The 23,895-nt window shown below is 38.0% G+C and overlaps 1 protein-coding gene across 1 annotated transcript in view; it reads right to left on the bottom strand.

Moving 5' to 3' along the window:
* The window catches only part of INTU (inturned planar cell polarity protein), a 473,020-nt gene that overhangs the window by 146,591 nt on the left and 302,534 nt on the right, over nucleotides 1-23,895 (bottom strand). Inside the window, exon 9 of the mRNA XM_053703638.1 lies at nucleotides 12,343-12,396. Within this exon, the coding sequence (XP_053559613.1) occupies nucleotides 12,343-12,396 (54 nt within the window). The remainder of the gene's footprint in view (nucleotides 1-12,342; nucleotides 12,397-23,895) is intronic.

Genomic DNA, 23,895 nt, shown 5'->3' with positions numbered 1-23,895 from the left:
TCCTGGAGGTAAAGTACAATTTTTGTGGATTTTGGGTATTGCATAGAATGTGGCAGTTTTTAATTTGTGTATTGTTAGAAATTTGCTTTCTTTTGATGTTATAATTTGATCTTTCACAGCATTAGCTACCATTCCATTATATTGTTCTTGAAATTTTTGAGTGGGATCAAACAATAGTTTGGAATAGCAATCTTTGTTGCGTAAATGTTTATGTACTTCCAGTAAATAAAGATCCTTCAGCCAGATAACCACATTGCCTCCTTTCTCCAAATTTTTATTAGTACATCGTCCCATTTTTGCATCTCTTGTAGTGCTTTCATCTCTGGTTTTGTCCGATTCATTTGTGTTGATTTCATGGGAAGTTCTGAGATTTCTTTAGTTACCATTTCTAAAAGATTTCTATGTGCCTTGAGGAATTGAATTTAGGTATGTATTTGGATTTATTTGAGATCATTTCTCTCCAATTAGGTTCTGTGGGGGCCTAATTATCTTCTAGTAAGTCTTGCATTACTTGGATAGTAAGTTGTTCCTCATTTGTCCAATTGGTATCTACACCTATCTCACATGTCAAATCATTTTTCTTCATGAAATGTTTTTAAGGAGGATTTTTCTGAGGTACAATTGTATGTCCTTAGTTGTTTCAAATTAATCCAGATGACCTGTGGGGCAGAATGAAAGACCTCTCTTTATTACACTTTGATGTTCTATAGATAACATTTTATTAGATAGATTAATAACTTGCATTAAGTCAGTCTCATTCATGAGAATGGGCTGGGTGGTCTATTGTAAGGCCTCCATCTCTTGTTGTCTTGTTTTTGTTTGTCCTTGGTTCTTGATGGTCTTTGGTTTGTTTCTGCCCCCTCTCCTGGTGGATCTTCTTGTGCCGAAGTGTCCTCTCCTAAAAAATCCTTCAGATTCGCCAATATTTAATTATAGGCGTGGCTAGACGTCACAAAAAAAACGCTGATGCTGCGGCACTCCGCCTTCGAAAAAGCCAGAGAAACCGACGAAACATGTCAGGAGCGAAGGCAAATGGGACCCTTCATTTTTAATAATCTAGTGCATTTTAGGGCTGTAATATATATATATGTAAAGATATCTGAGATGTCACACGTGAATTCTCAGATTTACTAGGCCAACTATTTGTGGTTGTCTCCTTACTAGTAGGCAATGACCGGAGTTCACGTATGCTTGGGCTAATAAATAAGAACTTTATCATAAGGGTGCAATCCTTTCCCTTTAACTTCCAAAATGCTTCACATTCATGAACGATACAGTGGTTAACCTATAATACTATAATTAACAGTGCTGGAGGAGTTTAGCCTCTATGCTTGTGTGTATAACAATATCGGAATAACATTAAACCTCTTAGTGGCTTATGTGTATCCACACGATAACACTGTAAAAATACAAGATTCTTAAAGGGACACTGAACCCAAAATCTTTCTTTCGTGATTCAGATAGATCCTTCAACTTTCTAATTTACTCCTATTATCAAATTTTCTTAATTCTCTTGGTATCTTTATTTGAAATGCAAGAATGTAAATTTAGATGCCGGACCATTTTTAGTGGACAACCTGGGTTGTCCTTGCTGATTGGTAGATAAATTCATCCACGAATAAAAATGTGTTGTCCAGAGTTGTAAACCAAAAAAAAGCTTAGATGTCTTCTTTTTCAAATAAAGATAGCAAGAGAACGAGGAAAAATTGATAATAGGAGTAAATTACAAAGTTGCTTAAAATTGCATGCTTTATCTGAATCATGAAAGAAAAAAACAGAATTTATGCTTACCTGATAAATTTCTTTCTCTTGTGATGTATCGAGTCCACAGATTCATCCATACTTGTGGGATATTCTCCTTCCTAACAGGAAGTGGCAAAGAGAGCACCCACAGCAGAGCTGTCTATATAGCTCCTCCCTTAGCTCCGCCCGCCCCAGTCATTCGACCGAAGGCTAGGAAGAAAAAGGAGAAACTACAGGGTGCAGAGGTGACTGAAGTTTTTTAAATAAAAATACACTACCTGTCTTAAACAGACAGGGCGGGCCGTGGACTCGATACATCACAAGAGAAAATCAGGTAAGCATAAATTCTGTTTTCTCTTGTAAGATGTATCGAGTCCACGGATTCATCCATACTTGTGGGATACCAATACCAAAGCTTTAGGACACGGATGAAGGCAGGGACAAGACAGGTACCTTAAACGGAAGGCACCACTGCTTGTAGAACCTTTCTCCCAAAAATAGCCTCCAAAGAAGCAAAAGTATCGAATTTGTAAAATTTGGAAAAAGTATGAAGCGAAGACCAAGTCGCCGCCTTACAAATCTGTTCAACAGAAGCCTCATTTTTAAAAGCCCATGTGGAAGCCACTGCTCTAGTAGAATGAGCAGTAATTCTTTCAGGAGGCTGCAGTCTCATAAGCCAAACAGATGATGCTTTTCAGCCAAAAGGAAAGAGAGGTAGCCGTAGCCTTTTGACCTCTCCGCTTACCAGAGTAAACAACAAACAATGAAGATGTTTGATGGAAATCTCTAGTTGCTTGTAAGTAGAACTTTAAAGCACGAACCACATCAAGATTGTGCAACAGACGTTCCTTCTTTGATGAAGGATTAGGACACAGTGAAGGAACAACAATTTCCTGATTGATATTCCTATTAGAAACAACCTTAGGAAGGAATCCAGGTTTGGTACGCAAAACCACCTTATCTGCATGGAAAACCAGGTAAGGTGAGTCACACTGTAAAGCAGATAACTCAGAAACTCTTCGAGCCGAAGAGATAGCTACTAAAAACAAAACTTTCCAAGACAGAAGCTTAATATCTATGGAATGCATAGGTTCAAACGGAACCCCTTGAAGAACTTTAAGAACTAAGTTTAGGCTCCATGGCGGAGCAACAGGTTTAAATACAGGCTTGATCCTGACTAAGGCCTGACTAAACGCTGGGACATCTGCCAGACGTTTGTGTAAAAGAATAGACAAAGCAGATATCTGTCCTTTTAAGGAACTAGCTGATAATCCCTTCTCCAATCCTTCTTGGAGAAAAGACAATATTCTAGGAATCCTAATCTTACTCCATGAGTAACCCTTGGATTCACACCAACGAAGATATTTGCGCCAAATCTTATGATAGATTTTCCTGGTGACAGGCTTTCTAGCTTGAATCAGGGTATCAATGACTGACTCAGAGAAACCACGCTTTGATAGAATCAGGCGTTCAATCTCCAAGCAGTCAGACGCAGAGAAATTAGATTTGGATGCTTGAATGGACCTTGGATTAGAAGGTCCTGCCTCATTGGCACAGTCCACGGTGGAACAGATGTCCACTAGGTCTGCATACCAAGTCCTGCGTGGCCACGCAGGTGCTATCATAATCACAGAAGCTCTCTCCTGCTTGATTCTGGCAACCAGACGTGGGAGGAGAGGAAACGGTGGAAATACATAGGCCAGATTGAAGGACCAGGGCACTGCTAGAGCATCTATCAGTACCGCCTGGGGATCCCGGGACCTGGACCCGTAACGAGGAAGTTTGGCGTTCTGTCGGGACGCAATCAGATCCAATTCTGGTGTGCCCCATAGCTGATTCAGCTGGGCAAATACCTCCGGATGGAGATCCCACTCCCCCGGATGAAAAGTCTGACGACTTAGGAAATCCGCCTCCCAGTTCTCTACCCCTGGGATATGGATTGTTGAGAGATGGCAAGAGTGATCCTCCGCCCATCGGATTATTTTGGTTACCTCCATCATCGCTAGAGAACTCTGTGTTCCTCCTTGATGATTGATATAAGCTACAGTCGAGATATTGTCCGCTTAATGTAAAAACCGGATTGACAAAACGTCAAAAACCGGTAAAACAACGTTCAGCACCTTGCTACAGCTCTGCTGTGGAGCCTACCTGCCCTTTAGGAAAGATTTGTGGGGAAAAAAACTTCTTTAAAGCCCTCAAACACAGCAGGACCCTCTGTAGAAGCAGCTGGATGTCTGAGGAAAATAAACTGCGCAAATGAGGCGCGAAAATAGGCCCCTCCCACCTCACTCGATGTTATGGGGCCTAAAAGAAACACACCAGAGTGTTTCTAAACTAGCCATGTGGGTTAATAACCCTTAAATAAGCCACAATGACCCCTTAAAGTCCCTAAAAAAAAACGTTATGTTTTGCAATAAAAAACGTTTTTTCCTATCAGTGTCACCAGTAAACAATGAGCCCTTTATAAAAGCTGGGATTCCTATTAAGTGTCTGAGTACAGCTTACCCTTCCCTCATGGGGATATTGCCAGCCTTTTCTAGAATTATCACAGTCTGTCTAGAAAAAAATAGACTGAACATACCTCAATGCAGCTTTGCATGCAATCCGTTCCCCCAACTGAAGTTTTCCTGTACTCTTCAGCCCTTGGGAGAACAGCAGTGGATCTTAGTTACAAAGTGCTAAGATCATCATCCTCCTTGCAGAAATCTTCATCCCTTTTCTGCCAGAGAGTGAATAGTACACACCGGTACCATTTAAAATAACAAACTTTTGCTTGAGAAAATAAAAAACATAATTTATGTAAGAACTTACCTGATAAATTCATTTCTTTCATATTAGAAAGAGTCCATGAGCTAGTGACGTATGGGATATACATTCCTACCAGGAGGGGCAAAGTTTCCCAAACCTTAAAATGCCTATAAATACACTCCTCACCACACCCACAATTCAGTTTAACGAATAGCCAAGAAGTGGGGTGATAAGAAAAAAGTGCGAAAGCATATAAAATAAGGAATTGGAATAATTGTGCTTTATACAAAAAAATCATAACCACCACAAAAAAGGGCGGGCCTCATGGACTCTTGCTAATATGAAAGAAATGAATTTATCAGGTAAGTTCTTACATAAATTATGTTTTCTTTCATGTAATTAGCAAGAGTCCATGAGCTAGTGACGTATGGGATAATGACTACCCAAGATGTGGATCTTTCCACACAAGAGTCACTAGAGAGGGAGGGATAAAATAAAGACAGCCAATTCCTGCTGAAAATAATCCACACCCAGAATAAAATGTTAATGAAAAAAACATAAGCAGAAGATTCAAACTGAAACCACTGCCTGAAGTACGTTTCTACCAAAAACTGCTTCAGAAGAAGAAAACACATCAAAATGGTAGAATTTAGTAAAAGTATGCAAAGAGGACCAAGTTGCTGTTTTGCAAATCTGATCAACTGAAGCTTCATTCTTAAACGCCCAGGAAGTAGAAACTGACCTAGTAGAATGAGCTGTAATCCTTTGAGGTGGAGTGTTACCCGACTCAACATAGGCATGATGAAATAAAGATTTCAACCAAGATGCCAAAGAAATGGCAGAAGCTTTCTGGTCTTTTCTAGAACCGGAAAAGATGACAAATAGACTAGAAGTCTTTCGGAAAGACTTAGTAGCTTCAACATAATAATACAAAGCTCTAACAGCATCCAAAAAATGCAATGATTTCTCCTTAGAATTCATAGGATTAGGACATAATGAAGGAACCACAATTTCTCTACTAATGTTGTTAGAATTCACAACCTTAGGTAAAAAATTCAAAAGAAGTTCGCAGCACCGCCTTATCCTGATGCAAAATCAGAAAAGGAGACTCACAAAAAAGAGTAGATAATTCAGAGACTCTTCTGGCAGAAGAGATGGCCAAAAGAAACAAAACTTTCCAAGAAAGTAATATAACGACCAAAGAATGCATGGGTTCAAAAGGAGAAGCTTGAAGAGCCCCCAGAACCAAATTCAAACTCCAAAGAGGAGAAATTGACTTAATGACAGGTTTTATACGAACCAAAGCTTGTACAAAACAATGAATATCAGGAAGATTAGCAATCCTTCTATGAAAAAGAACAGAAAGAGCAGAGATTTGTCTTTCAAAAAACTTGCGGACAAACCTTTATCTAAACCATCCTGAAGAAATATAAGTCTTCCAGACTCTATAATATATCTCTCTAGATACAGATTTACGAGCCTGTCACATAGTATCAATCACAGAGTCAGAGAAACCTCTTTGACCAAGAATCAAGCGTTCAAACTCCACACCTTAAAATTAAGGTTTTGAGATCCTGATGGAAAAAAGAACCTGGAGACAGAAAGACTGATCTTAACGGAAGAGTCGACAGCTGGCAAGAGGCCATCCGGACAAGATCCGCATACCAAAACCTGTGAGGCCATGCTGGAGCTACCAGCAGGACAAACGAGCATTCCTTTAGAATATTAAGAATACCCTTGGAAGAAGAACTAGAGGCGGAAAGATATAGGCAGGATGACACTTGTAAGGAAGAGATAATGCATCCACTGCCTCCGCCCGAGGATCCCTGGATCCGGACAGATACCAGGGAAGTTTCTTGTTTAGATGAGAAGCCATCAGATCTATTTCTGAGAGTTCCCACATTTGAACAATCTGAGGAAATACCTCTGGGTGAAGACCATTCGCCCAGGTGCAACGTTTGGCGACTGAGATAATCCGCTTTCCAATTGTCCATACCTGGGATATGAACCGCAGAGATTAGACAGGAGCTGGATTCCGCCCAAACCAAAATTCGAGATACTTCTTTCATAGCCAGAGTACTGTGAGTACCTCCTTGATGATTGATGTATGCCACAGTTGTGACATTGTCTATCTGAAAACAAATGAACAACTCTCTCTTCAGAAGAGGCCAAGACTGAAGAGCTCTGAAATTGCACGGAGTTCCAAATATTGATCGGAAATCTCACCTCCTGAGATTCCCAAACCCCTTGTGCCGTCAGATACCCCCACACAGCTCCCCAACCTGTAAGACTTGCATCTGTTGAGATTATAGTCCAGGTCAGAAGAACAAAGAAGCCCCCTGAACTAAACGATGGTGATCTGCCCACCATGTCAGAGAGTGTCGTATAATCGGTTTAAAGATATTAATTGAGATATCTTTGAGTAATCCCTGCACCATAGGTTCAGCATACAGAGCTGAAGAGGTCGCATGTGAAAACGAGCAAAGGAGATCGCATTTGATGCGGCAGTCCTAAGACCTAAAATTTCCATGCATAAGGCTACCAAAGGGAATGATTGTGACTGAAGGTTTTGACAAGCTGATATCAATGTTAAACTTCTCTTGTCTGACAAGGACAGAGTCATAGACACTGAATCTATTCTAGAAACCTAAAAAGGTTACACTTGTCTGAGGAATCAATGAACTGATTGGTAAATTGATCCTCCAACCATGAACTTGAAGAAACAACACAAGTCGATTCGTATGAGATTCTTCGAAAATGAGAAGACTGAGCAAGTACCCAGATATTGTCCAATAAGGAAATACCAAAAAACCCTGTTCTCTGATTACAGAAAGAAGGGCACCGAGAACCTTTGAAAAAAATTCTTGGAACTGAGGCTAGGCCAAACGGTAGAGCCACAAAACTGGTAATGCTTGTCTAAAAAGAGAATCTCAGACACAAAAAGTGATCTGGATGAATCGGAATATGTAGATACACATCCTGTAAATCTATTGTAGACATATAATGCCCTTGCTAAACAAAAGGCAGGACAGTCCTACAGTAACCATCTTGAATGTTGGTATCCTTACATAACGATTCAATATTGATAGATCCGAAACTGGTCTGAAGGAATTGACCTTCTTTAGTACAATGAAGAGATAAAATAAAACCCCAGCCCCTGTTCCAGAACTGGAACTGGCATAAATACTCCAGCCAACTCTAAATCTGAAACATATTTCAGAAATGCTGAGCCTTTGCTGTGTTAACTGTGACACGGGAAAGAAAAAAATCTCTTAGCAGGAGGCCTTAACTGAAGCCAATTCTGTACCTTTCTGAAACAATGTTCTGAAACCAGAAATTGAGAACGGAATTGATCAAAATTTCTTTGAAGAAAACGTAATCTGCCTCATACCAGCTGAGCTGGAATAAGGTCCGCACCTTCATGGGTACTTAGGAGCTGGCTATAGGTTTTCTAAAAGGCTTGGATATATTCCAAACTGGAAATAGTTTCCAAACTGATACCGCTCCTGAGAATGAAGGATCAGGCTTTTGTTCCTTATTGTGAGGAAAGGAACAAAATGATCATTAGACCTAAATTTACCTTAGATTTTTTATCCTTTGGTAAAAAAGTTCCCTTCCTTCCAGAAACAGTTGAAATAATAATTTATTACCCTGGAAAGAAAGGGAAAGCAAAGTTGACTTAGAAGACATATCAGTATTCCAAGTTTAATCCATAAAGCTTTTCTAGCTAAAATAGCTAGAGACATATACCTGACATCAACTCTAATGATATCAAAAGATGGTATCACCAATAAAATTATTAGCATGTTATAGAATAATAATAATGCTATAAAATTATGATCTGTTACTTGTTGCGCTAAAGCTTCTAACCAAAAAGTTGAAGCTGCAGCAACATCCTCTAAAAATATAGCAAGTCTAAGAAGATTACCTGAACATAAGTAAGCTTTTCTTAGAAAGGATTCAATTTTTCCTATCTAAAGGATCCTTAAATGAATTACTATCTGCCGTAGGAATAGTAGCACATTTAGCAGGAGTAGAGACAGCCCCATAACCTTAGGGATTTTGTCCCAAAAAAACTCTAATCTGTCAGATGGCACAGGATATAATTGCTTAAACGTTTAGAAGGAGTAAAAGAATTACCCAAATTATTCCATTCCCTGGAAATTACTTCAGAAATAGCATCAGGGAGATTAAACACTTCTGGAATAACTACAGGAGATTTAAAAACCTTATTTAAACGTTTAGATTTAGAATCAAGAGGACCAGAATCCTCTATTTCTAATGCAATTAATAATTCTTAAAATAAAGAACGAATAAATTCCATCTTGAACAAATACAAAGATTTATCAGCATCAACCTCTGAGACAGAAACCTCTGAACCAGAAGAACCATTATCAGTATCAGAATGATGATGTTCATTTAAAAATTCATCTGAAAAAAAAGAGAAGTTTTAAAAGACTTTTATGTAAACTAGAAGGAGAAATAACAGACATAGCCTTCTTAATGGATTTAAAAAATAAAATCTCTTATGTTTATCAGGAACACTCTGAAAATTAGATGTTGACGGAACAGCAACAGGTAATGTAACAGTACTAAAGGAAATTTTATCTGCATTAATAAGTTTGTCATGACATGCAATACAAACAACAGCTGGAGAAGCAGATACCAAAAAATTATAGCAGATACACTTAGCTTGGTAGCTCCAGCAGTAGACAGCGATTTTCCTGTAGTATCTTCTGACTCAGATGCAACGTGAGACATCTTGCAATATGTAAGAGAAAAAACAACATATAAAGCAAAATTGATCAAATTCCTTAAATGACAGTTTCAGGAATGGGAAAAAATGCCAAAGAACAAGCTTCTAGCAACCAGAAGCACTGAAAAAATAAGACTTAAATAATGTGGAGACAAAAGCGACGCCCTTATTTTTTAGCGCCAAATAAGACGCCCACATTATTTGGCGCCTAAATGCTTTTGGCGCCAAAAATGACGCCACATCCGGAACGCCGACATTTTTGGCGCAAAATAACGTCAAAAAATGACGCAACTTCCGGCGACACGTATGACGCCGGAAACGGAAAAGAATTTTTGCGCCAAAAAAGTCCGCGCCAAGAATGACGCAATAAAATGAAGCATTTTCAGCCCCCGCGAGCCTAACAGCCCACAGGAAAAAAAGAGTCAAATTTTTGAAGGTAAGAAAAAAATGATTAATTCAAATGCATTATCCCAAATATGAAACTGACTGTCTGAAAATAAGGAAAGTTGAACATTCTGAGTCAAGGCAAATAAATGTTTGAATACATATATTTAGAACTTTATAAACAAAGTGCCCAACCATAGCTTAGAGTGTCACAGAAAATAAGATTTACTTACCCCAGGACACTCATCTACATGTTTGTAGAAAGCCAAACCAGTACTGAAACGAGAATCAGCAGAGGTAATGGTATATATAAGAGTATATCGTCGATCTGAAAAGGGAGGTAAGAGATGAATCTCTACGACCGATAACAGAGAACCTATGAAATAGACCCCGTAGAAGGAGATCACTGCATTCAAATAGGCAATACTCTCCTCACATCCCTCTGACATTCACTGCACGCTGAGAGGAAAACCGGGCTCCAACTTGCTGCGGAGCGCATATCAACGTAGAATCTAGCACAAACTTACTTCACCACCTCCATCGGAGGCAAAGTTTGTAAAACTGAATTGTGGGTGTGGTGAGGGGTGTATTTATAGGCATTTTAAGGTTTGGGAAACTTTGCCCCTCCTGGTAGGAATGTATATCCCATACGTCACTAGCTCATGGACTCTTGCTAATTACATGAAAGAAACTAACATTTTTGTCACCACACTCACTTTACCCTTCCTAGCAGTTAAGCAGGCAAAGAGAATGACTGAGGGGGCGGAGCTAAGGGAGGAGCTATATAGACAGCTCTGCTGTGGGTACTCTCTTTGCCACTTCCTGTTAGGAAGGAGAATATCCCACAAGTATGGATGAATCCGTGGACTCGATACATCTTACAAGAGAAAAATTGGTTTCAGTGTCCCTTTAAGCGACCTTAACAATTAAAACAGTCTGTTTTCAGTATAAGCGGATATATTGGTAGTGATTCAGTGTGTACTCCAACACACACTACTGCTGCTAGCTAGCAATAATTACTATTTCTCTGCTATACGATTGATACTTTATATACAAGTGAAAATATTACAGCAGAAAAAAAAAATATTTTTCCATTACACGATTGATATTCCACATACAAGTGGAAACACCACAACAGATAAGGTTGCTAGCGGATATATATTAAGACCGCTTTATTTTTCTATTATACGATTGATACTCTATATATAAGTGGTAACATTACAGACAAGGCTGCTAGCAGATACATATTAAGATTGTCTTATACAAACAGACCAAATAACATTAATAGCAGTTTTACTGTTTAAAACCTCTATGTGGCTTATGTGTATTCACATGATAACAGCTATAAAATATAAAACCCTTTAGGAATTTTAACAACCTACACAGCCTGTTTGTATTTTTAAGTGGACACGGTAGGGATTTTGGTGTAGTTCGTTACACACTACTGCTGGTTGATAGTAATAATATTCTACCTACTGTAAATACGTTTGATATTTCAAACACAAGTAAAAACATTATATCAGACTCTATTGCTGGTAGATGCAGATTAAGATTACCTGGTACAAACAGATCAATACATTTACAGCAGTCACATTACTGCCAAGAGTACCCATTGGGGCAATTTTAAGGATATACAAAGTGTTAAGGGCATAAGGGGAATTACCGCGATGGATTGTCACTGCAATATAATATTAATAGCTTACGTGTGAAGAATTTACTTTATAATTTATCTAGCTTAGTATTTTCCAACACAGTCACACATCATAAGGTTGCCATGTGACCTTAGAAGATCCAATATAGTAGTATCTTCCAGAGTGGTTTATAATTTTGATCAGATATCCGCATCAGAGTAATTCTTTAGATACTCAGTAGTAACATTGTTGTGTGGTCACGAAAACATCCATTGTAGGCAGTTTAACCTGGTTATCTATTCCAGGATCCCAGAGGACAATATATCTGTGAATAATGAGTGCACATATATACATATATGTTACATAAAATATCTGTGGGAGATAATTATTTATAAGGCTACAAACCACATTACCGTTTAAGTGTGAAAAGCAACTTTAACACAATTTGAATGGCAGTATATTTGTATGTTTGAACACCATAATATTAAATGTTTGCACCAAACACCATTACAATTTGGAAATTCTATTTGCCAAGCCTCTCCTCTCCCCCTAGCCGTACTAATAATCTAGTAAGGGAGATCCTTACTTTAGGTCTCTATATGTGTACCCAAGTTGATATTGACCTAACTTACTTTACATAAATGGCTACCTGGTGTGATAGTACCCAGGATAGCACTTCACTATCAGCTCTAAATTTCTCTAGTGGTTTTTAAATGTACCCATTTTTAAATATACTTAATAAAGTTTGAATTTGTTATATTATTTTTGTTGATGTACACCAACTTCTAACGATTACACAATCTCTGTGTGGGATTTAAGTGCTAAGGTGTATTCTTTTTGTGCAACTATCTATTAGTTGCCTTTGTTGAATTGTAAGTTAAGTACACAGCACCTCTGGGCTAATTTATACCTTATATAAGGCCATTTGGAATCAATTCTGGGACAATCCCTCCTAAAACTATACCAGTAGTGCCATCACTCTCTCTTCCCCCTTTTTTTTTTTTTAAAAAAAAGTGCTTGGGATATAGACATAGCAATAAACTCTCATGTTTGGAGATACCCATTTCAAATCATACTTACAAACTCTGCAAAATCAAGAGCCTCCAAATCACTTAGGACTGTATCTATCTCCATCTGAAAGACATATAAACCATTAGTGAGCAATGTACTTCTTTATAAAGGTTTATATAGAAAATGATAATAAAAAAACACCACTAGCTGTTACACGAACATCAGATGAATGGCATTTTTATTTAGATTTTTAGATTGCTCATTTAAGCTCCATTTAATTTTCAGAAGGACTTGGGTTGAGAAAACATAATTTATGTAAGAACTTACTTGATAAATTAATTTCTTTCATAATGGCAAGAGTCCATGAGCTAGTGATGTATCAGATATACATTCCTACCAGGATGGGGCAAATAAATACACCTCCCACCACACATAAACTTCATTTTATCGTATAACCAAGTAGTGAGGTGTAAAAAGATGTAAAAAAGCATAAAAAAAAGAGGAACTGGAAAATAATATTGTGCTTTTATACAAAAAAATATAACCACCAAAAACAGGGTGGGCCTCATTGCCATTATGAAAGAAATTAATTTATCAGGTAAGTTCTTACATAAATTATGTTTTCTTTCATGTAAATGGCAAGAGTCCATGAGCTAGTGACGTATGGGATAAAATACCCAAGATGTGGAAGTCCACAGAAGAGTCACTAGAGAGGGAGGGATAAAATAAAACGGCTATTTCCGCTGAGAAATTAAATCCACAAAATAAGTTCTTATAAACAGAAGAATCAAACAGACAGCTACCTGAAGAACTTTTCTACCAAAGACTGCTTAAGAAGAAGCAAATACATCAAAATGGTAAAATTTAGTAAATGTATGCAAAGACGACCAAGTTGCTGCTTTGCAAATCTGATCAACTGAAGCTTCATTCTTAAAAGCCCACAAAGTGGCAACTGATTTAGTAGAATGAGCTGTAATTCTCTGAGGCGGAGACTGTCCCGCATCCAAATAAGCCTTGTAAATCAAAAGCTTTAACCAAGATAACAAAGAAATGGCAGAGGCTTTATGACCTTTCCTAGAACCAGAAAAGACAACATATAGACTAGAAGTCTTCATGAAATCCTTAGTAGCCTCAACATAGTATTTCAAAGCTCTTACCACATACAAAGAATGTAACGATTTCTCAAGAGAATTCTTAGGATTCGGACACAAAGAAGGAACAGCAATTTACCTACTAATGTTGTCAGAATTCACAACCTTTGGAAGAAATTTAAATGAAGTCCTCAAAACAGCTTTATCCTGATAGAAAATCAGAAAAGGAGACTCACAAGAGAGAACAGACAATTCAGAAACTCTTCTAGCAGAAGAGATAGCCAAAAGGAACAACAATTTCCAAGAAAGTAGTTTAATATCCAAAGAATGCATAGGCTTAAAAGGAGGAGCCTGCAAAGCCTTCAAAACCAAATTAAGACTGCATGGAGGAGAAATAGACTTAATAACAGGCTTGATACGGACCAAAGCCTGAACAAAACAGTGAATATCAGGAAGTTTAGCAATCTTTCTATGAAATAAAACAGAAAGTGCAGAGATTTGTCCCTCCAAAGTACTTGCAGACAAACCTTTATCCAAACTGCCCTGAAGAAACTGTAAAATTCTAGGAATTCTAAAAGAATACCAAGAGAAATTATGAGAACACCATGAAATATATGTTTTCCACACCCGATAATAAATCTTCCTTGAAACAGACTTACAAGTCTGCAACATAGTATTGATCACTGAGTCAGAGAAACCTCTATGACTAAGTACTAAACGTTCAATTTCCATACCTTCAAATTTAGTGATTCGAGATCCTGATGAAAAACGGCCATTGAGAAAGAAGGTCTGGCCTTAAAGGAAGTGACCAAGGTTGGCAACTGGACATCCAGACAAGATCTGCATACCAAAACCTGTGAGGCCATGCTGGTGCTATCAGAAACACATGCGATTGTTCCATTATGATCTTGGAGATCACCCTTGGAAGAACTAGAGGTGGAAAAATATAAGCAAGTTGGTAAGACCAAGGAACTGCTAACGCATCCACCATCTCCGCCTGAGGATCCCTGGACTATCTGGGAAGTTTCCTGTTTAGATGGGAAGCCATCAGATCTATTTCTGGAAGACCCCACATCTGTACAATCTGAAAACACACATCTGGATGGAGAGACGAATCCCCCGGATGAAAAGCTGAGATATGAATCGCAGAAATTAGAAAGTATCTGTGATACTTCTTTCATTGCTAAAGGACTGCGAGTCCCTCCCTGATGATTGACATATGCCACAGTTGTGATATTGTCTGTCTGAAAGCGAATTAAAAGTTCTCTCTTTAATAGAGGCCAAGCCTGAAGAGCCCTGAAAATAGCACAGAGTTCTAAGATATTGATTGGAAACCTCGCCTCTAGAGGATTCCAAGTCCCTTGTGCTGTCGGAGACCCCCAGACAGCTCCCCAACCTGAAAGACTTGCATCTGTTGAGACTACAGTACAGGAAGGATGAATAAAAGAGGCCCCTTGAATAATACAATGATGGTATAACCACCAAGTCAGAGTAGAATGCTGGGATTTAAGAATATCAATTGTGATATCCGAGTATAATCCCTGCACCACTGATTCAGCATGCAAAGCTGCAGAGGTCTCATATGAAAACGAGCATTGCATCCGATGCTGCACTCATGAGACCTAAAACTTCCATGCACATAGTCACTGAAGGGAATGATCGAGACTGAAGGTTTTGACAGGCTGAAACCAATTTTATTTGTCTCTTGTCTGTTAAAGACAGAGTCATAGACACTGAATCTATCTGGAAACCTAAAAAGGGGACCTTTGTCTGAGGAATCAAGAAACTCTTTGGTAAATTGATCCTCCAACCTTGTCTTTGAAGAAACAACACTAGTTGATTTGTGTGAGATTCTGCTAAATTAAAAGATTGAGCCAGTACCAAGATATGGTCCAGATAAGGAAAAAACGCAATACCCTGCTCTCTGATTACAGATAGCAGGGCACCGGGAACCTTCGAAAACATTCTTGGAGCTGTTGCTAGGCCAAATGGAAGAGTGACAAATTGGTAATGCTTGTCCAGAAAAGAGAATCTTAGAAACCGATAGTGATCTGGATGAATCGAATATGAAGATAAGCGTCCTGTAAGTCTATTGTGGACATGTAATGACCTTGCTGAACAAAAGGAAGAATAGTCCTTATAGTCACCATCTTGAAAGTTGGGACTCTTACAAAACAATTCAAAAACTTCAGATCCTGGTCTGAATGAGTTTTCTTTCTTTGGGACAATGAATAGATTTGAATAAAAACCCAGACCCTGTTCCTGAAGTGGAACTGGTATAATCACTCCTGAAAGCTCCAGATCCGAAACACACTTCAGAAAAGACTGAGCTTTCACGGGATTTGTTGGAACGTGAGAGAAAAAGAATCTTCTCACAGGGGGTCTTACTTTGAAGCCTATTTGATACCCTTGAGAAACAATGCTCTGAATCCACTGATTCTGAACAGAATCTGCCCAAATGTTTTGAAATAATTTCAATCTGCCCCCCACCAGTTGAACTGGATTGAGGGCCACATCTTCATGCAGTCTTGGGGGCTGGCTTTAGTTTCTTATAAGGCTTGGATTTATTCCAACTTGAAGATGGCTTCCCTTAGGGGAAGGAGTGGTTTTCTGTTCTCTATTCTGACGAAAGGAATGAAACCGATTCAAAGCTTTAGATTTACCCTTAGACTTTATCTTGGGGCAAAAAAACTCCCTTACCCCCAGTGATAGTGGAAATAATAGAGTCCAACTAAGAACCAAATAAATTATTACCATGGAAAGTATTACCCTTGAAAGATAGAGATAGTAATCTAGATTTAGATACCATGTCAGCATTCCATGATTTAAGCCATAAAGCTCTTCTAGCCAGAATAGCTAAAGATATAGATTTAACATTAATCTTGATGATATCAAAAATAGCATCACAGATAAAATGATTAGCATGTTGAAGCAAACAAACAATGCTAGACAAATAAGGATCTGTTTCCGGATGTGCTAAGCTATCCAACCAAAAAGTTGATGCAGCAGCAACATCAGCCATAGAAATGGCAGGCCTGAGAGTATAGTCAGAATGTAAATAAGCTTTCCTTAGATAAGATTCAATCTTCCTATCTAAAGGATCCTTAAAGGAAGTACTATCTTCCATAGGAATAGTAGTACGTTTGGCAAGAGTAGAAATAGCCCCATCAACCTTAGGGACTTTTTCCCAACACTCCAAATTAGCCACTGGTAAAGGATATAACTTCTTAAACCTAGAAGAAGGATTAAAAGAAGCACCAGGCTTAGACCATTCTTTAGCAATCACATCAGAAACCGCATTTGGAACAGGAAAAACCTCAGGAGTAATCACAGAAGATTTAAAAACAGAATTTAAATGTTTACTGGTTTTGTTATCAAGAGGATCAGACTCCTCAATACCCAAAGTAACCAATACTTCTTTCAACATAGACCGCATATATGCAATCTTAAAAAGATAAGAAGATTGATCAATTTCAATGTCTGAAGTAGGATCTTCTGAAGCAGAGATCCTCTTCAGAGGATGATATTTCTGTATGTTGTCAGTCATCACAAATTTCATCAGTTTTATGAGAAGTTTTAAAAGACCTTTTACGTTTATTAGAAGGTGGAATAGCAGACATAGCCTTCTGTATTGCATTAGCAACATAATTTTTCATATCAACAGGGATATCATGTACATTAGATGTTGAGGGAACAACAGGTGCTGTACTAGTACTAATAGAAACATTATCAGCATGCAAAAGCTCATCATGACAAATATTACATAATATAGCCGGAGATATAATCTCAGCTTGCTTACAACAGATACACTTAGCTTTGGTAGAACTGTGTTCAGGCAGCATGGTTCCTACAGTAGCTTCTGAGACAGGATAAGACTGAGACATCTTGCAAAATGTAAAAGAAAAAATAACATTTAAACAAAATATCCAATTTCCTCATATAGCAGTTTCAGGAATGGGAAAAAATGCATATGCTAAATAAGCAGAAAAGCAAACAGCATACCTCTCTAGAATATAAAGAGAGCAGGGAGCATAAAGGAAGTGGGGTAATATAACCAAAAAAATATTTGGCGGTAAGTATGACGCACAATGCAAAGTAAAAAATTTTTGGCACTAAACAACATCCGGATAGGACGCAACTTTGCGTCAAACAAACTAACGTCAATAAAGACGCAGGAAATGACGAAACTTACAACACTATAGACGCAAATTTGCGGCAAAATAATTTCGCTCCAAAAATGACGCAATAAATAATAGCATTTTGCGCCCTTGCGAGCCTAGATTTGCCCGCGTATTTAAGTAAATAAACAAGTCAAATTGGAAAAAAAGACCAAACCCCAGGTAAGAAATTTTTAAAATAACTTCCTTAAACATGATTCTCATACTGGAACTGTTAGACTGCAAAGGGAAATACACATAGACCTGACTCATGGCAAATAAGTAAATACATATATTTAAAACTTTATATTAATACAAAAAGCGCCAAACATACTTACTGAAGACACCCATCCACATATAAAAGAACAGAAAGACAAGAGCGCAACACACTCTCTAAGGGTAAAAGTTTTTACTGAGTGAAAAAAGCGCAATAACAAAAATAACACGTACAGAACAAAGTAAGCAGAGTGTGAATATATCACCATGGAATTCTTTCCCCCAAGCAAACGAAGAAACTGACCTGGCCATATTAATAGGAATCGTCAGTGCTTTGCGGGTTCATCCTACAGCCAGTCAGCTGTTCTGCAGCTTGCAAACGGGGAGAACTTGTATGCCTCAACGCGTTTCCTCTGGTCTCCACCAGACTTTCTCAAGAGGTATAATTACATGTCAGCCCAGTAGTTACCTTAAATAGAGGTGTTGAACCTTTTACCGGTACCAGGGGTAAGTCCGGATTGGTCAGAGGGAGCGTCCATCAATGCGATTGCGAGTCAATGTAGAGTATATAACACCACAATCAGGTGCGTTCAATAATATCGACACTCCCACTAAAAAATCAGAGAACTTAACCCTATAATGGCAGCAGTTAGCTACGCTATAGTTGAGGACCACCCACAGTATGTGAGAAAGACCTCACTAAAAGGGCATATACACTACCAGGTATACTCATGTAGTGTAAATAAAATATAAGCAACATACATGAAAAAAACAAAGCTAATATACAAAACATTTACATAGAAAACACAATGCCATTTACAAAACATATTAAAAAAACATGAAATCCCAAGATAAATAAAAAGATATCCAATTGGTATATGCTCCAATCTACAATTTTAAAACACTATAGATACTCGAAGATGTTATGGATATAACATACACATAGAGTGTAATAGAAGCTGTCAGTTACGGATGCATTTAAACAAATCAACTGTCAGCACTCTAATTGACGTACCCAGGAATAACTATCTTGTTAGTCCCACTAGGGGACAGCTCAAACGGACTATCACATAAGTTACTAAAATAGAGATCATATAAAGTGTAATGAACTTTCAGACTATCTTAAAACTAAGGTGTAAAAGACCTATGTGAAAAGAAAGTCACTATTTACTGTCATTATAGATTAAATATAATTAGTGTATAAATGATAGTAGAACTAATGTGAAGAGAGATTAATATACAGAGAGATAATGCATTAGTCGAGTAGAGATTTGTAATCCTCAGATGGTAGAGCAAGGGGAATAATAAAAAGTATGCTTAAATAAATTCCCGTGAAGTCACATAAAGGCCTGTAAATCTAGATCTATATTGAGTCCTAATGTGCTGGAGGTATTTAAAGTTCTCAGCTCATGTATCCAATATGTTTCTCGTTGGCGTAATGCTTTTAATCTATTATTGGAAACATTCAGAGCAATCCAATCCAGAACAAAGATTTTTAAACTTTGAGGATCAGAATTATGAACAATTCTAAAATGTTCAGGAACACTATGACATTCAACTTTATTTTTAATATTATTCCAGTATTCATTAAATCTAGTTCTGATCATTCGCTTAGTTCTCCCCAAGTAGAAACAATTACATTCACACATGAGAAGATAAACTACAAATACTGATTTACACGTAAATTTGTTGTTCGCCTTATAAGTTTTAGTATTGTGAACATCATTAAATGAATCCCCTTTCCTAATATGTTTACACATCCCACATTTTCTGATGTTACATGGCCAAGTTCCATTGCCCCTTCCTAACCAATTAGTTTCAGGGATAGTTTTATTCATAATTTGTGACCTGAGTTTAGATGGTGCTAAGATACGTTTGAGGTACCAGTTCTGGTTAGGACTGACCAATGTTTTTAAGGATCCTTTCAATGTCTTTGCTCCCCTGGCTAAATGTGGTAATGAATCTTATGTCCTCCAATTCGGTCGTGTTATACCAATTGGATATCTTTTTACTTATCTTAGGATTTTATATGTTTTTTTTTAATATGTTTTGTAAACAGCATTGTGTTTTCTATGTAAATGTTTTGTATATTAGCTTTGTTTTTTTCATGTATGTTGCTTATATTTTATTTACACTACATGAGTATACCTGGTAGTGTATATGCCCTTTTAGCGAGGTCTTTCTCACATACTATGGGTGTTCCTCAACTATAGCATAGCTAACTGCTGCCATTATAGGGTTAAGTGGTCAGATTTTTTAGTGGGAGTGTCGATATTGTTGAACGCACCTGATTGTGGTGTTATATACTCTACATTGACTCGCAATCGCATTGATGGACGCTCCCTCTGACCAATCCAGACGTACCCCTGGTACTGCTAAAAGGTTCAACACCTCTATTTAAGGTAACTACTGGGCTGACATGTAATTATACCTCTTGAGAAAGTCTGGTGGAGACCAGAGGAAACGCGTTGAGGCATACAAGTTCTCCCCGTTTGCAAGCTGCAGAACAGCTGACTGGCTGTAGGACGAACCCGCAAAGCACTGACCGTTCCTATGAATCGGGCCGGGTCCGTTTCTTCGTTTGCTTGGGGGAAAGAATTCCATGGTGATATATTCACACTCTGCTTACTTTGTTTTCAATTCTGTACTTGTTATTTTTGTTATTGCGCTTTTTTCACTCAGTAAAAACTTTTACCCTTAGAGAGTGTGTTGCGCTCGTGTCTTTCTGTTCTTTTTTAGTTTCTCACATAAAGGAGTCACCAGAGACCCTTTGGCTACTGAGAGCGGCATTTTTACAAACTATCACACTCTGCAGCAGTGATGACAAGAGTTCAGTATTAGTGGATACCTTACAACTAATATCCTGCACTGTTTTCAGCTGGGACCTTTAACCGCACCATTAACTCTGTCACGAACTTCATTGCAAGGTTGGTGAACCTATTTGTTTTAAGTGGAACTTGTTTGGGACAGTGACGGATTCCCCTTTGGTGCGTTCATGAACAATCTACTATAAACTTTGTGCATAACGGGGTGCAGCCACCTTTGTCTCTGTTTCTAGTATTTACACTACAGTTAGTACTGCACGCAATTGGTGTATTTATTTGCATATTTCTAGTATTCAGGGAATCGCTGATGTTTTTAGCTTTTTACCCATCCACATATAGCAGACAGCCAAACCAGTACTGAAAACTATCCTTAGAGGTAATGGTATATAAGAGTATATCGTCGATCTGAAAAGGGAGGTAGGAGATGAATCCCTACGACCGATAACAGAACCATTGAAAAGATTTCCCATGAGTGAAACCATAAACATCAACAGGCAATACTCTCTTCACGTCCCTCTGATGAACACTGTACTCTGAGAGGAATTGGGCTTCAGAATGTTTAGAAGCGCTTATCATAGAAGAAATCATAAAAATCAAGCACAAACTTATTTAACCACCTCCATAGGAGGCAAAGTTTGTAAAAACTGAAGTATATGTGTGGTGGGAGGTGTATTTATAGGCATTTAAGATTTGGGAAACTTTGCCCCCTCCTGGTAGGAATGCATATCCCATACGTCACTAGCTCATGGACTCTTGCCATTTATATGAAAGAAACAGTGCCAGACACAATTGAGTAGTTGATTCAATAAGTAACTATTCAAAAGATAAGTGTAATATCTTCATAATAGTTTTAATTCAAACGTGAGCCTTTTTACCTATATATGAGTAATATAATATTCTTGCAAATTTAACTGTAAATCACACATATATATTTCTTGTCACCAATGTATTATTTGTTTTCTTACCCCTTTAATGCCCGTACTGTATTATTAAAGAGCTGGACAATTCAGGTAATGAAAGAGGGCCAACTCCCATTCTGTAGGTCAAACACATTAGGCTCGATTTATCAAGCTAGGGCCGACAGGGGCATACATATCTGCCCCTGTCCGCCCCAACTTGCCTCTGGCAGGCTGCAATCCACTGCTGGAATTCAGCATTGCATAAAAGCGCTATTTTGCGCTCTTGTGTAACACCGCCCCCTGCCCATGCACACTCAAAAACACGCGTGCAGGTGCTGTCAATCTCCCCAGTTAGACGAGACCGGGGAGATTGAAGTTCTCCACCTAAGAGGATAATAACTGACTAATAATGACTGCAAATTCTCTAGTGAGAACCTGCAGTCGAAGCTTGACGAACGGCTTGATAAATCGAGCCCATTATATTATGTCTAAGATCTCTCTGCAGTAAATATTCTCACTTGTAGCAATAAATGTGCAGCTATATTTCCACATTTACTGAAGGGTAAACATACTTCTGATCTCACTCTTACTCACATATATACACAATTATAAATATACTAGGCGATAAGCCTGCCCAGAGGGCAGTCTATTTAAAAAAAAACAAAAAAAAACTACAAACCCCAAAGCTAAAATTACACAAAATAAAAAATGTAAAATTACAGAAAAATATAAACAAAGCTATCCAAAATAAAAAATGTAAACCTAAACTAATACCCCTATAAAAAATCTTCTCAAAAATAAAAACACCCCCTAATTTAATACTAAATTAGGGCATTGCCCTAAGTTAATGAAAAATAAGTGGCAAGGTGACATCAGAAAATTATTTATTAATAATCAGAGGCAGAAAACAAACAGGCAATGTTTCGGGATCTCATCCCTTGCTCATGCCATGCCCAGGAAGGGATAAGATCCTGAAACGTCGCCTGTTTGTTTTCTGCCTCTGATTATTAATAAATAATTTTCTGCTGTCACCTTGCCACTTATTTTTCATTATATTGTTCTGGGGTCCAGGGCGGTGAACCCAAGGTGACGTGCAGCTTCATACCTGTGGTGCTGGGATTTAACATTATTGATTCTACTATTGCCCTAAGTTAAACAGCTCTTTTTCCTAAACAAATTACCCCCTAACAGTAAAACCACCCACCCACCAAAATAAAAAAAAAAACACTAAAAAAAAATAAAAAAATACCCATTGCGTTTGTATGGGCATTCAGCTCTTTTACTGCCCTTAAAAGGGCAATAAGCTCTTTTCCAGCCCAAAGAACCCTAATCTTAAAAAAAAAAAAAAAAAAAGCCTAAGACTAAGCTGCAAATAGGTACTCACCATTCCTGAAGTCCAGCAGAGTAGGTCTTCTTCCAGGCGGCTCCATCATCTTCTATTTTCATCCGGAACGAAGGCGCGAAGCTGTCTTCCCCGATGCGTAGATCCTCAGCGGCGTGGAGGCTCCTCTTCATCCAATGTCCGTCGTACACTGAAGATTGAATGCAAGGTACCGCATTCAATTTAGGGTACCTTGCATTCCTATTGGCTCAAATTTTGAAATCAGCCAATAGGATTAGAGCTACTGAAATCCTATTGGCTGTTCAAATCAGCAAATAAGATTTCAGTAGCTCTCAATTTCGGAATCCACCTGGATGCAGCGCCAACATTCCTTTGAGGATGGGTGCGCAACTGGTAACTGTGATACAAACGCAATTATAGTATAGGCATGACAAAACTGTGGGTTATAACCAGGGTTGGAATTTCGCATTAAAGATTACATTTATTTCTAAAGAAAATACAAGCTTACAGTTGTTTGTTTCAAGTTAGCGATACAGAGCTGTCACAAAATGTGCATTTATCTAAATGAATCAATCAGTTTTACCTCGGTTTTATGTCCTAATTTGTTTGTTTCCTAGCAATGTACTCATATTGTATTTTGTTGTTTTATGCAATATGGAAGTGGCTGAAGTGTTTGATAATTTGCATAAGTGAACCTAATAGCTTATAACACTCAATAAATGCCATGCATAATGCTGTCTTCAAAGCAAACATTAGCCTGAGTATTATATGCAGATGTATTTCTTTTTTATATTATAAAAATTGTATCCAGAAAGCATTGGGCACCACCATATTGTAACTTAGGTTTCTTTCTCTGCAGAGGCTAATTAGGGACAACTATAAATGAGTCACTTGAGTGTGCAACCTATGACTGTAAATAGCAGTGTTAAGCATGGAGTCTGAAACCACAATTTTCAAAATGATATTGCAGGAAAACAGGATAAGATAAGCAATATACATCGCAAAGGTTTTGTTTTTTTAACACATATAATTAAACATTTTATATTACAATCTAAGATTTATTGCATAGAAAATTAGCAAATCTAGGCACGT

Source organism: Bombina bombina, chromosome 2 (genome assembly GCF_027579735.1).
Source record: "Bombina bombina isolate aBomBom1 chromosome 2, aBomBom1.pri, whole genome shotgun sequence".
Lineage (NCBI taxonomy): Eukaryota > Metazoa > Chordata > Amphibia > Anura > Bombinatoridae > Bombina > Bombina bombina.
The sequence above is the reverse complement of the archived record's forward strand: the minus strand, read 5'-3'. Positions and strand labels throughout refer to the sequence as shown.